At 35.6% G+C, this 13,181-nt stretch overlaps 1 protein-coding gene across 1 annotated transcript; it reads left to right on the plus strand.

Annotated features, from left to right (window-relative positions):
* The first annotated feature begins 2,911 nt into the window (after positions 1 to 2,911).
* On the plus strand, positions 2,912 to 13,024 carry ASB14 (ankyrin repeat and SOCS box containing 14). The gene is made up of 10 exons (XM_062585171.1): positions 2,912 to 3,036; positions 3,257 to 3,311; position 4,833; positions 5,244 to 5,375; positions 5,466 to 5,624; positions 7,885 to 8,130; positions 9,452 to 9,623; positions 10,428 to 10,971; positions 11,862 to 12,015; positions 12,831 to 13,024. The coding sequence occupies exons 1-10, from the start codon at positions 2,912 to 2,914 to the stop codon at positions 13,022 to 13,024; spliced, it is 1,782 nt and encodes a 593-aa protein (XP_062441155.1).
* The last annotated feature ends 157 nt before the right edge of the window (positions 13,025 to 13,181 follow it).

The following is a 13,181-nucleotide window of genomic DNA, read 5'->3' on the forward strand; positions in this document are numbered from 1 at the left end:
TTAGCACTTTTACAATGTATAAAAAATACAGCTAGAATTTTAGCCTTTTGTAACATTATTAATATGTAAACATCAATTTTATGTATTACTTGAATATCACAAAATACATGTTATTGGAAAATGAGAATTGTCTAGACTCTCTGTGAGGAACATTACAGTTAATTAGTTTTTGAAGAATTAGTGTCATGAATCATGTGAGTGGAAAACTAGTAGATAGTAACTTTGGGGATTTTTCATATATAACCTGTAGTCTGTCAAAGCAACAGTGAATGTATTAGATGTTGTTTTAACTCTCTGTAGAAGGTACTTCCAACTGTCTGTTTGCTCAGCATATTCATCTTTTCAGGATTTAATTTGCTGTACAGATGTTGTAAGATTTTTTTTTGTTTGTTTGTTTGTTTTTTTTTTCCCAGATAGTTTCCATGAAGAAATGATAAAATCTCCTTTATGGAAACTTGCCATAAAATGTTGTCTATTTCCGTGTTGCACCACAGAGGCAGTCCAGTTTCAGTTCCTTCACTGATTCTGTGCTTTTTAAGAAACCCCAAAACTTACTCAAATGTTCTTCTTAAATCTCCTCTATCAAAGAGCCATTTCCACCTTCCAGTCAGACCCAGCCATCATTGTTTTGTAAAGACCTCTTGACAAAATAAGGTAGGAGTAAATTAATACAGGCTACCACAAAAGGAGTTAAAGCACATGGAAGCCTCGCTCTATTTCCCTGCTTGTTGTACATTACACCTAGGAGAGTTTAAAGCACAGGTCTTTTTTTCTTTCTGAAACTGTGTTTTGTCCTGTATGTTTATCTGTAGTTTGCTCTTCTATTTATATTAATATGAAAATTGTAATTAGACAATGAGGAAGTCGTATTTTATTTTTCTTTAAATAAGGCTCTTCTTGTGATTGCTTGTCTGTATTTGCTTTTATAGTTTTTATTGTTTTCTTTTATACAAGGTCTTACTCTATAAGCAAGCTACTAATGATGGCTTCTTTACTTTATTCTCTTATGAGAATAAAGCACTAGTGAATTCTCTCTCCGTTAATGTAATTGTTGCTCTTATAGATCTTAAATTCTTTTTCCAAATATTTCAACTGGATTATTTTACCAAGAAACTGAACTTTTAATTCTTTTTTCTGCGGACACTATTTGTCAGGTCAGATTATCAAACATAACTAACCTGTATGAAAGTAACATGGAGAAAGTCCCAGAGTATCTTATGATCGGGTATTTATAGTGAGCTATTAATGGACATAGACTCTGCTGAGATCACTTTCAATCCTGAAAATATCACTTTCAACTTAATAATCACTTCATCAAAGTGCGAGGTCTTTGCTGCTTCAGAAGGTGAGGAGAGACTATACATTTTCTCAATTCATAGGAAAATTAGTAATCTTCCTAAAAACAAAATCCAGATTTAAAATGTTTATATACTGACTGTACTATAGGTCTAATCAAATTTTAACTGTTATTTGTTGATGTATGTTGTTAATCTATTTCTCTTCTGCTGTAAGGACAGTTTAAGAGCGAGGCCTTGCAACTGCAGATTAGGTGGATCAGGTAGCGAATTAAATGGTGCAAGTATTTTATGAATTACTGCTGCTCAATTTTTAAGACGTATCTAGAATTATACCAGACTAAGTGTTTCAGTGACAACTTCTTTTGTTTTTCTATGCTTATTCATTTTGCTAATTTATTTATTCTTTTTTACTTTTTAGACTTTGTTTAATTTTATTTTGCCCTGTTTTGGGTGGTGGTTTTGTTTTGTTGTTTTCAGATCAACTCTGTTGAAAGAAAAAAAGTCAAAGTTTTGATGAGGTAAAAATGGACAAGTGGTTTGAGTCTAACAATATCTTTGATTTTAATCTACAATAATGGGTCCTGAATATACAAAGGAAGAGTGTGATAGATTGTGCATGTAAAAGTACATTTTGCACACACAATTTTTAATGATTAGATTTGATCATTAAGAATTGTTTAGGAAACTTTCTAAACTGCACACTTAAATAGTATCAAAATGATTTATTCTTATGCTCCAATGTTTGCATTATAATCTTAAAAGGATAAGAAAAATTTTAATTAATTTAACCCTTCCAACTTGACAAACCGTTTTTCACTAAAGCTACTCTTAGGATTTTGGGGTCTTATTTGTTTGTTTTTAGTAAAATCTGTTGTGCTTACACCAGCATTTTTTACTTCTGCATGTGTTTGGATACATATTGTTGCAGTAGTTTGGATCTATCCCACACAGCTATTAAAAAAAAAAAATACCAGCAGGCATGCATTGATGAAGAATGCACAATTACAAGTTTATATGTTACAAATGGATGCAGAAGATGCATATAACGTGGTAAGACTTGGTCTTTTTTCAAGTCTGCAGTTTTATGTTGTTTCACTTGGAAGACTGAAGCACATAATGTTAGCACAAATCTACAATACTCTCCTGACTATAAAGTGTGGCCCTAATTATATCTTTGTTGAAAGGGTTGTTTTTAAAAAAACTCTGTTCTTCACCTGCCCTTCACTACCAGAACCTGTTGAACAAACTAAGAAAACACTCCAAAATTTGACTGCACATCTGTTTTCCTACTATGGAAACATCTAGAACACAATTGTGGAAAAAGCAGTTAATCTAAATGTTAAGTCTGTGGAATAGAGATAAAAGTTAGCACATGTTATAGGAATAGAATAACTCCAATATCAAGAACAGCTGTCTTAGCAGTGCTGGGGGAAGGAAGGGCTTGTGATGGAGAAATGGTGAACCATTTATTTTAAACTATGCTTGCTTTCTCTTGACACTTAAACAGCAGTTGCTGTTTCTATTACTCCAGATTTAACCAGAAGATTTAACATTGTGGAAAAAAAAAAGAGGTGTTTTCCCACTAAAGGTGATTCAAATTGTGCTGATTTGCCATGTATAATTCTACATATATGTTCGATGATGACTGTGATGAAATCCCTACCCAGCATGCTATTCAAGAAAGTTTACAAGATATGCATAAAAAAGAAACAAGTGCGGATGTAGCAGAGAATGAGAGGTAATGAGTTATTACTTCTATTTTGGACATTTTTGTGATGTTACTGTATGCATATAGGAGCCTCATTTTCCTTTGTCTTGTATTGCTCAATTGTATATTTTATTGCTGTACAAGAAAGTGTAACATGTATTATAGACTGTTGAATATTTAAACTAAGGAATAATTGAATCATGAACCTCTTATTAATTATAGCACTTTATTTTTGTTCTGTTTTATGCAGTTTCCAATTTGTTGCAAGCAAAGAACGTGGAAAGATAATTACAGCTATTCGGACAGTTAAGTATAAATGCACTGTATTAAGCCTATTCTCATTAGGAATCACTAGGTATCGCACTGTTGAGCAGTGCCTGCATTTTAGATGTCTCGTCACCTGAGTTACTGCCTATTTCTTTATATAGTCCTGGGGAGAGTTAGGCAAGTAAAAATGGGACACACAGAAGCTAGCTTATTACATAGTAAAATGATTTAAATATATATATATATATATTCTTATTTTTTTTTATATATATATATAATACAATAAACAGCAGTATGGTAAGGCTCCCAATCAATCAGTGCTGTATTTGTCACTTTGAGTTACCCAGATGTAAATCCCTTCTTTTCCTGAAAAGTGTTCCAGAACTATTCCTCAGATGCCAGACTTCAGTGTATTTCTGTATGGGATGCTTTTAGTCTGCTGTCCTCTTGATGCTTCCACTTTTTCTGTGGTATAAGCATCAATTTAATATATTCAGTCATAGAGAAACTAAGAAATGAAAATCACTAGGACGGTTGTTAGGACAGTGATCTGTCAGTGGCAAACCTTCAGTTCAGTTCTTACATACATCATAGTAAGAAGTCACAGAGGTATTTAGCGAAGCTAGAATCAAGAGCACAGGTCTCCTCTGGAAAAGCAGATTCTAGCTCAGTGCCCTAAGGAGAACGTGCCTAAATGCTAATTATTTTTTTTATGTCTGGCCTTTCATCTATATGAAGGAAAACTTCAGCAGCAGATACGGAGAGCGGTCGGTCCTCTTACTCTATAGTTACAGCTTTCTCCTAGCAAGACAGACTGGCTTCTGTCAGAAATAATGGGTTAAAAAACCAGGAGCAGAACCCAGGCCTTTACTGAAATGGGCTTTCTAGCCGTATGAAATTTTGCTGCTTATTGTGCCCTCCCACTGACTGAGAAGGCCTGAACTCTTTTCTTTTTGAAAAAGCTTTAATTTGAGGGACAAACGGAACAAAGTCCTGAACTTTGTCCTGAAAAAGTTCTGTTTGGTGGCTGAGCACTGTCCCAGGCTGTAGCAGGAGCACAGTTCTTTCAGCTCTGGGGGAAGCCGTCTACTAATTAGACTTGCATAAAAGTTGAGCGGTGGTGGTGCTGCCTTAGTCTCGCTGTCTCCTTTGGGGGTGCTATTTATTGTTGGACAAATATTTTCTTGTACCTTAAGTCAGGCAATTCGGCCTGCAAGGAGGTCTAAGCATATCAGACAGAGGAACCCTAGTAACAGGGGCAACTTCCTAATAGCTCTAGGCATCTTCCTTCTCAGCCTGCTGACAAATTAGATCTCACTAACAAGTGAGTAATTCTCCCCATACAGGTAGCATGTCTAATGCAGAGTTCTGCATTCCACGTTGGGAATGTGTGTTTAATTCTTTCAGTGAATCTAGAGCTGAGCAACTAAACAAGCAATAATTTTTTCTTTAATTACAGAAGTTGAATGTAGGGCAGCATTTGCAGAATTTGTCTATTAACTGTCTCTGAGATGTAAAACTGAAGACTTGATCACTTGTGTTGATTAAAGTTCCAGCAGGGTTTTTAGTAAAAGCAGGGATAATGAAATACATGTTACCCACTTAAATCAACATCATTTTACATTTGCAACCTAATTCTTCTTCCACAGATTCAACAGGACAGTTGTTTTAGTATATAAACTGTCATGCGGTGCTCTCTTGAGAGGGTTGCAGTTTAAATTTATTTAATCATGTTAATTATAAATAAATAATTTCAGTGTGTAATTCAGAATGTTCTGGGGGTCGATGTAAATCACTGATTGTTGCATTCATAAAACCACCCTTTGATCAAAAATTGCTTTGGCAAGATAAGTTGTTATATCAGTTATGTATCAGTTATATTGATGGGATAAATAGCACTCAAATATTTCAGTTGCCCTGAATTTTGTTCGTGATGAGTAATTTGATGAGTGTTTCTCAACATATGACAGGCCAAGAGGAGGCCTTGAAGAAGCTGGTGAAGCACAGTTCTGCTTTTGAAGAGGCAGATCAGCAAGGCTGGCTTCCTGTGCATGAAGCTGCAGCACAGCTAAATAAGAATATTCTAGAAATAACTTTGAAAGGTAGGGAGTCCCTCTGTTTTTCCACCAAAAAGCTTTACAGGTCTGATGAATAATTCAGCTTCAAATGTGTTCTGCTTTTCTGTATTCCAGCCTCCAATGCCATTACATGGGAACAGACCACTCTAAAAGGCGAAACGCCTCTTTTCATAGCAGTGAGAAATTGCTTTGTAGATAACGTCCACTTTCTCCTGCTCAATGGCTGCAATCCCAATGTTAAGAATGAGGAAGGAGATTCTCCTTTAGTTACAGGTAAATAAATACCTTACTTGGAGGAGGAGGGGAAATGAGATGAGATTTTAAAATAAGACATTGTAGGTTTCAATTTGACACGTTTGACTTGTTCAAAATCTAAAGTATTTTAGAAGCAGAAACTGTTAGGAAACAAACAAAAATTCTGACTCTCTCTCTCATTGTCTGTTTTTCTTCCCAGAAGATGATAGGGCTTTAAATGAGCTGACATTCCAAGTTAGTGACTGTTACCGCAAGATTCTTAGAGTTACTTATTAAAAAGTATTGCCCTTATTGATCTATTCAAGTTTGGTAAACGGAGAGTTTGGGGAGATTCTTTTCTTTTCTTTTTTCTTTTTTCTTTTCTTTTTTCTTTTCTTTTTTCTTTTCTTTTTTCTTTTCTTTTTTCTTTTCTTTTTTCTTTTCTTTTTTCTTTTCTTTTTTCTTTTCTTTTTTCTTTTCTTTTTTCTTTTCTTTTTTCTTTTCTTTTTTCTTTTCTTTTTTCTTTTCTTTTTTCTTTTCTTTTTTCTTTTCTTTTTTCTTTTCTTTTTTCTTTTCTTTTTTCTTTTCTTTTTTCTTTTCTTAAGCCTTTCCTAGGTTTGTTCCAAAGCAAGGAGCACCAACTGACACTCGATTTCCAGTTGCAAAGAGGTTCAGGTTGAACATGTATCCTTCGTCTCAGATAATCAAATAACTTTCACCATGAAGTGCTAGGCTATCTTCCTGTGCTTTCTTTGGCATCATTTACCCAGTTGTGCCTGATAGTAAGATCCTCCTGCTTCTTTGGGCTGTCACTCTTCAGGTCTGCCTGCCCTTCATATTCTCTGCTCGTCTACTTGCATAGTTTGCGTTTTTTTTTTTTTTTTTTCATTGCATCAGTTCCTGCTTCTCTAAAACCTGAGGTGATTGGTTTTGATTTTCAAAAGTTGTAGTAAACGGCCTAATTTATCTACATTACAGGAAGCATAAAACAGTGTTTGCTCCCAGTCAGGCACTGCTGGAATTGATCCAAATATAAGTGAAGAGTCTAGTCAGGCCCTCAGATTCTCAGTTCACTTCTGTTTTTTAAAGGGAAGAAGAAAGTCCCATACCTAGTATCACTCAAAGTGAATTCCGTTTTAATTTAAACATGCATTTTAATTTAAACACTTTAAAGAACCAGTCTTCTTAATATTGTGCCAAGATAAGTGCTTTTCAAAATGGTTGTGTTCATTTCATTTGCTTCCCCCAAGTTGACCTGTGATGCTATTATTCTTACTCAATCCTATCCAATAGAAGGAAGATAGATTTTCATTATCGGAGTTTCATAAGAGCCCTGTTTCCTGAATGAACCTAAAAAATGTCTTAGTATTGGAAAGCTGGCTTTTTCGAAACAAGGATCAAAAAATGAAGGGGGGAAAAAAACCAAGCAACCTTCTGTAGGACCCCCAGCCCATCCTTCCCGTCAGGGTCACCTGCTTCAAAAATGCAGAGAAATCCTAGGTGGTCTTAAAGTACACTACACTAAATGGCACCCCCCCCCCCCAGAAAGGGATGTATGCCATATATATAAAGCAGCCATGTAGGCTACAGATAATGAAACATCAAGTTGACAGCATACTATAATCTTATTTGAAGCAGCTGTGTCACAGGAGGCTTCTCTATCTATTCTGCCTCAGTAAATGGCACTGGCTGTTCTAGACCCTGCACAGCCTGGGAGATGATTGAAAAGGAGAAGGGGATGTTGCCTATTCATTACATTTGCTGGAGATCTCTTCAGCCAGTACAACTGACTCTTCTAAAATTCTTACTATCTTAATAGATTACACTTATTAAGATAAGAAAGCACATGACAAAATCATTTTAAGCTTTGTTTTGTATTACAGTAACTGCTTATGAAGGTTGTATATAGCTCCCTGGGCAGGCCAGCTCCTGACCACTCCAAGGCCCTGTATATGATTTCCAGGATGGAGAAGAACTTTTATCAGCTGCAGCAGATTACAGAGAGAGAAAAAAAAAGAAAAAAAAAAGAAAAAGAAAAGAAAAAAAAAGAAAAAAGGAAAAACAAAAAGGGGGGGGGATTACCATAAAATTATTAATTTGTATAATTAATATTATGCCAGAAACAAGACTTGATGATAAGTTAAAATCTTCAGTGTAGTGTAACATTTCTCAATGTATAAATAGCACTTCAGGGAATAGCATGAGCTTTCCTGGACTGCCACAAAATAGAAGTTAAGAGTGCATACAATAGTCTTGAATAACATCCTGGCTAATACTTCACTTACTTACTCTCTTACAGCAATTAAACACGATTCATATGAGATTGCCTCCTTGTTGATAAGTTTTGGTGCAAAAGTGAATTTGCAGTGTGTCCACAAGAGGACTGCTTTACATGAGGCAGCCAGACTAGGCAGAAAGGATCTGGTGAAGCTTCTGCTTTGTTCTGGAGCAGATCCTGATCCTCGCAGTGGATATGGGCTCACACCTCTAGCACTGGCTGCACAGACTGGACAAACAGAAATTATGGAGCTTTTACTGCGAAAAGGTGAGACTTCTACACAGAATGTTTTACAGCTCAGTAGGTTCTTTTAGAATTGTGCACATTCTAGAAGATCCTTCAGTGTGGTTCTTCATACTAGTAGAAATTGTATAGCCACGTTTCAGTAATGAAATGTTTAAATCCAAAACAGGACAAACAAAAGGGGGAACTCTTTCTAGCTATAAAGGCCAAAAAGTGTTAGCTTACCAACCTGTAAAACTTTGCATTCCTGAACTGAAAGGAAATGTAAGGACTATGATATTAAGTAAGTAAGTGTGCAGTCTCTCAGATGTTGATAGATATTACAAAATACATTTTTAGAGATTTTTTTTTACAGCAAAGACTACTAAGTCACCAATGTATGCTTTACAAAACTGTAAGCAAATCTGATACATTACAGAATCTTTTGTTTGCATTTTTTTTGTATGATTGCTGGCATCGTAATTTATTTGAAGTGTTTAACTCCTAAATTGCATAGATGAATGTCTTTTTTTCTCCAAAGAACTCTTTGTATCTAAATTTCATATTATAGAACATATTACCTCTGAAGTAGTTATTTTATTTACATACATACATTTTTATTAATCTTTCAAAAGCTGTGTGTATGGAACTGATTATTGTAAGACATGCCTTCTCTATACAGCAGAAATAACATTCATTACTAAAGGAAATGCTGTCTGCAACAAGAGGATTGTTGTGATGTAGCTAAGGTATAATAAACACTGCAGTACTATTCAAACAAAACAGCAAATAGTCATTAAACTATTAATATGTGTATATATGTTGGCACAGGAGTGCTGCAACTGGGATGTAGGAACTGTTTCGATACTAGTTCTCTTTCCTGGTGATAGGACATATCTTCCTGTTGCAAATCTTTAGAGATTTTTTTTTTTTTTTTTAAGAAAGAAATTTATTTCTCTTCTAGTACATAACTTTCACATATTCCTGTATGGAATGAATATCATCCCTCTTACATTTATTCATGTATTTCATCTTTACAAAGATCAAACAAATATAACTAAATAAGAACAGAAGTGCATCGTATGTATGTAAAAGACAAAAGAATTGCTTGTACGAATAAGTAGTAAACCCCTCACATGCCTTATTATAGCATTAAGTCTTATTGTGTGATTGTACACAAAGCAGTTTGGACCTTTTCATTCTCAGGATTACATAAGCACATGTAATATCAAGGATCCAACACACATGCTTGTGCCCATACTGGTTTTATTTGGTGAAAAATAGAATTCACAAGTCCTTGTCACTGGAGGGGTGATAGATATTATTTACAGTGACACCTGTGAAAACGCTTCATGTTTTTCTCCAGGTGCTGATGTTCTTTCACAGGCAATGGATTGTGCTTCTGTATTATTTGAAGCAGCAGGAGGAGGAAATCCGGATTCACTGAACCTTTTACTAGAACATGGGGCTGATGCTAATGTACCAAAGCACTCAGGCCATTTGCCAATTCATAGAGCTGCATATAGAGGACACTTTCTGTGAGTTAATTCATTTGAAAATTAAGTAATAGTGACAACAAAAGTATTCATTTTGCTAACTTTGCATTACTCAAAGCAGGCAGCAAAGTTGTAGTTTTGTAGAAGTAATTCTTTTTAACCACGGAAAGAGGAGTTTTCTGGGTCTGAATGCAAGGGATCAGTCAAGTTGTAATTTGTTTTAAGATGACCCTGCTGATTCCTATAAAATTATTTGTGAGAAATTGGGAAATACTATTACCCAGACCTGATGTTCAGGTGCTTGGGACATCCTTATTTTCTTCAGGATGTGCTCCTCTACACTTTGTCATAGGAAGGTAGACATACTAAATCATCAAATAAGCTTGAGGGTAAGGATTATCCCCATTTTAACAATGGGAAAGTCACTGAAAGACATTTATGTTAAAATCAGAAAGAATCAGGAACAAATCTTTCACTACTAGAAAAGTTACATCACGCTTAAGAATCCCATAAGGTTACACGAATGCACAGTGTTCTCATCATTCAAGAAAAGTCTATACTCAGTAAGAATAATGATGATTGCAGGTAGGAATGGGAATGTTGATGAATGACAATATAATTGGAGGCATTTTAAATATTTAATGTGTAGTAAGTGTGAAGTTGTTGCTGGCCATCTGTTTAATTGTTAAAAATTGACATTAATGCAGAAAGAAGTATAGCATGTCATTAGATTAAGACAGTCATGATGAATTCTGAACCCCAGCAATATAGAGTTCAACAACTGATCTAAATGAACCACTATATTTAAGATTCTCAAAATCTCCATTTTCTTCTTTTCTTCTTCAGAGCCTTAAAGAACTTAGTTCCAGTTACTAATTTTGATGCCATTAAAGAAAGTGGGATAAGTCCAGTTCATTCAGCTGCAGCTGGAGCACATCCTCAGTGCCTTGAGTTTCTCCTCAAATCTGGGTTTGATGCCAATTTTATGCTGGATCAAAGAGTTCGCAAAGGCTATGATGATCACAGGAAATCAGCATTGTACTTCGCTGTTTCAAATGGAGATATCTGTTCAACACAGTTACTGTTGAATGCTGGAGCCCTGCCAAACCAAGATCCCATCAACTGTCTCCAAATAGCCTTGAGAATGGGCAACTATGAGTTAATGAATCTACTGCTCCGGCATGGGGCTAATGTCAATTATTTCTGCAGAGTGAATACAACACATTTTCCATCAGCGCTACAGTATGCGCTGAAAGATGAAGTCATGTTAAGAATGCTGATGAATTATGGGTATGATGTACACCGCTGCTTTGATTGCCCTCGGGGAAACAGCTCCCATTCCCAGTACGTGACTGATGGATGGACTTCTACTGTTATCAAAGATACAATGGTAAGTATAACAGAATGCTTCATATGTTGTTTTACTGGCAGTATACTTAAAACTAAGAGGAAAAGTACTTGTTAATGTATTCTGTCAGGAAAAGAAGTTTTGAAACTGTGAGGCAGTTTAAATATAAATACAGGAATAGTCAAAGCTTTAAAATTAAACAGGTGTCACCATAAGGTCTGGTTCATGATAGCAAATCATCATAACTAATATTTTTCAATGGTGAAAATATAGTGAGCAATGTGCAAACACTACAAAATTGGCTGTCCATGGCAGTCTTACCCACACTGTGAAAGCAGGTACTTGCATGCTAGCTTGCTGGGTCATCTTGTATCATTTTCTTAATGCTGAAAGTGCATTGCAAGGACTCCCTGAACCTGGCATGACAAATGCTGACCAGAAGTTAACAAACTTGGATTGATCAGATTCCTAGAGGCACCTGTCAGTGTTACTGTCCTGTGAACTGTAAAGTCCACTTGAAACTAATAAACTCTCCTTAACCTGAAGGTAATGGTGTGTGGCACACACAGGGCTGGCAGCTGTCCCTCAGCACGCTGGGACACCTTGTAAAGAGGTCTTCTCTGGTGCTGTTTAAAATTCCTGAGTGGGGATTTCAAATTCTATGATGGAAGACTAAATGCTTAAAAAGAAGCGCTCAGCTAATTACTCGGGTTTTTTTAATATACATATATATATAGTACAAAATAACTAGATCTCAATATTCTACTAGTGAGGTTTAACAAAGTGTGACAACCTAAAGCTCCCCTAACTGACAGGGCACTAGTTCTTTCTGGCTTTCTGCTGAAATAATTTACCTGCTCTTGTCCTGAAGAGGAATAAGTCATTTACGAGAATATTGACTATTATTCTATTAAATGTTTTGTTTCTATCAGTTCTGTGAAGTGATCACCTTGTCATGGCTGAAGCATCTGTCTGGGAAAGTAGTGCGAATAATGTTAGATTACGTTGATCATGTTAATATCTGCTGGAAGCTAGAAGCAGTTCTCAAAGAACAGGAACTCTGGCCAGAAATCAATTCAATTTTAAGTAAGTAATGTGATGTTTAGATAACTGAAATGAGAAACTGAGACTTTTTTGCTGTTGATGCAACAATATACATACGTATTTTTTAAATTTAAGACTGTTCTTTTTCTCAGCCCTTATTAGGCTGAAAGGTATGCTTTGACAATAAGATACCGCTTAAACATGAACCAGTCCTTGCAGCATTTAAAGCAAAGTCTTTTTCAGATTTCTGATAAGCAGTAATTGCACAATTTAGAGCATTTGATGACTATTTAATTACAATGTAGACAACATGTGCCCTTTCAAGGGAAATATATAAAAAGTTTATGTACTCATGATTAAAAGAGAAAAGCTTTTTCCCTGCCACAGGTGGAAAAATCTTTAACAAACAGAATAAATTACTATTTCTAATTAAGCATTTTAACTGTAGTTGAGATTTAATTCTTTGTTTGTACAAATATCAAAAGGTAGGAAGTTAAAATTCTACTTTTTTAGCTTCTTTAGACTGACACAAAACAAGTGGCAATTTTTTGGCATTAAAGTACCTTCACCAAGCTCTGTTTTTTAAACTTGCATTAGCATACATTTAAGCAACTTGACAGAAATAAAATCTTTTGATTTAGCTGGCTACAATTACGAATATAACTGAGAAGTGTATGAGCTGAGGTGTAAGGGCTAGATCCTGACAGGTCCTCTTGTCCAACAACAGTCACATTGATTTAATCTGTCTGTTCACAGAACAAATATGCAGCAAAATCTGGACCAAAGTTTTCTAAAAGCTGGCGGAGTAGTTGCAAAAAAATGAATAAATAACTTCAATCTCACCTTTTTTCTTATAGCAAATCCTCGCTCTTTGAAACATCTTTGCCGTCTGAAGATAAGGGAATGCATGGGCCGGTTGCATCTCCGTTGTCCCGTCTTCATGACCTTCCTCCCACTGCCAAACTGCTTGAAAGACTACATACTATACAAGGAATATGATCTCTATGGACAGGAAAGCTTTTTAGGAACCTACAATCTCAACTGCACCTAATTATTATTTCTATATTTTGAAGGGAATGTTGAAGTGGGTAAGACTTTTATGCAGCTCCTTTTCTCTTTCGGGATTTTATCTCCATATCTCTGTACCTCTATATAAAGGAAGACCAAGTCTTATCATGTGCCCCCTCCACCCTGCAGAAAGTGGGGAT

The sequence above is a fragment of the Rhea pennata genome, chromosome 12, assembly GCF_028389875.1.
Source record: "Rhea pennata isolate bPtePen1 chromosome 12, bPtePen1.pri, whole genome shotgun sequence".
NCBI lineage: Eukaryota > Metazoa > Chordata > Aves > Rheiformes > Rheidae > Rhea > Rhea pennata.

Coding starts and splice junctions, on each gene's coding strand:
- ASB14 (XM_062585171.1), top strand. CDS start 2,912: ATGTATAATTCTACATATATGTTCGATGATGACTGTGATGAAATCCCT. Junction 5,376..5,465: donor TCTAGAAATAACTTTGAAAG/GTAGGGAGTCCC, acceptor TCTGTATTCCAG/CCTCCAATGCCATTACATGG. Junction 5,625..7,884: donor AGATTCTCCTTTAGTTACAG/GTAAATAAATAC, acceptor ACTCTCTTACAG/CAATTAAACACGATTCATAT.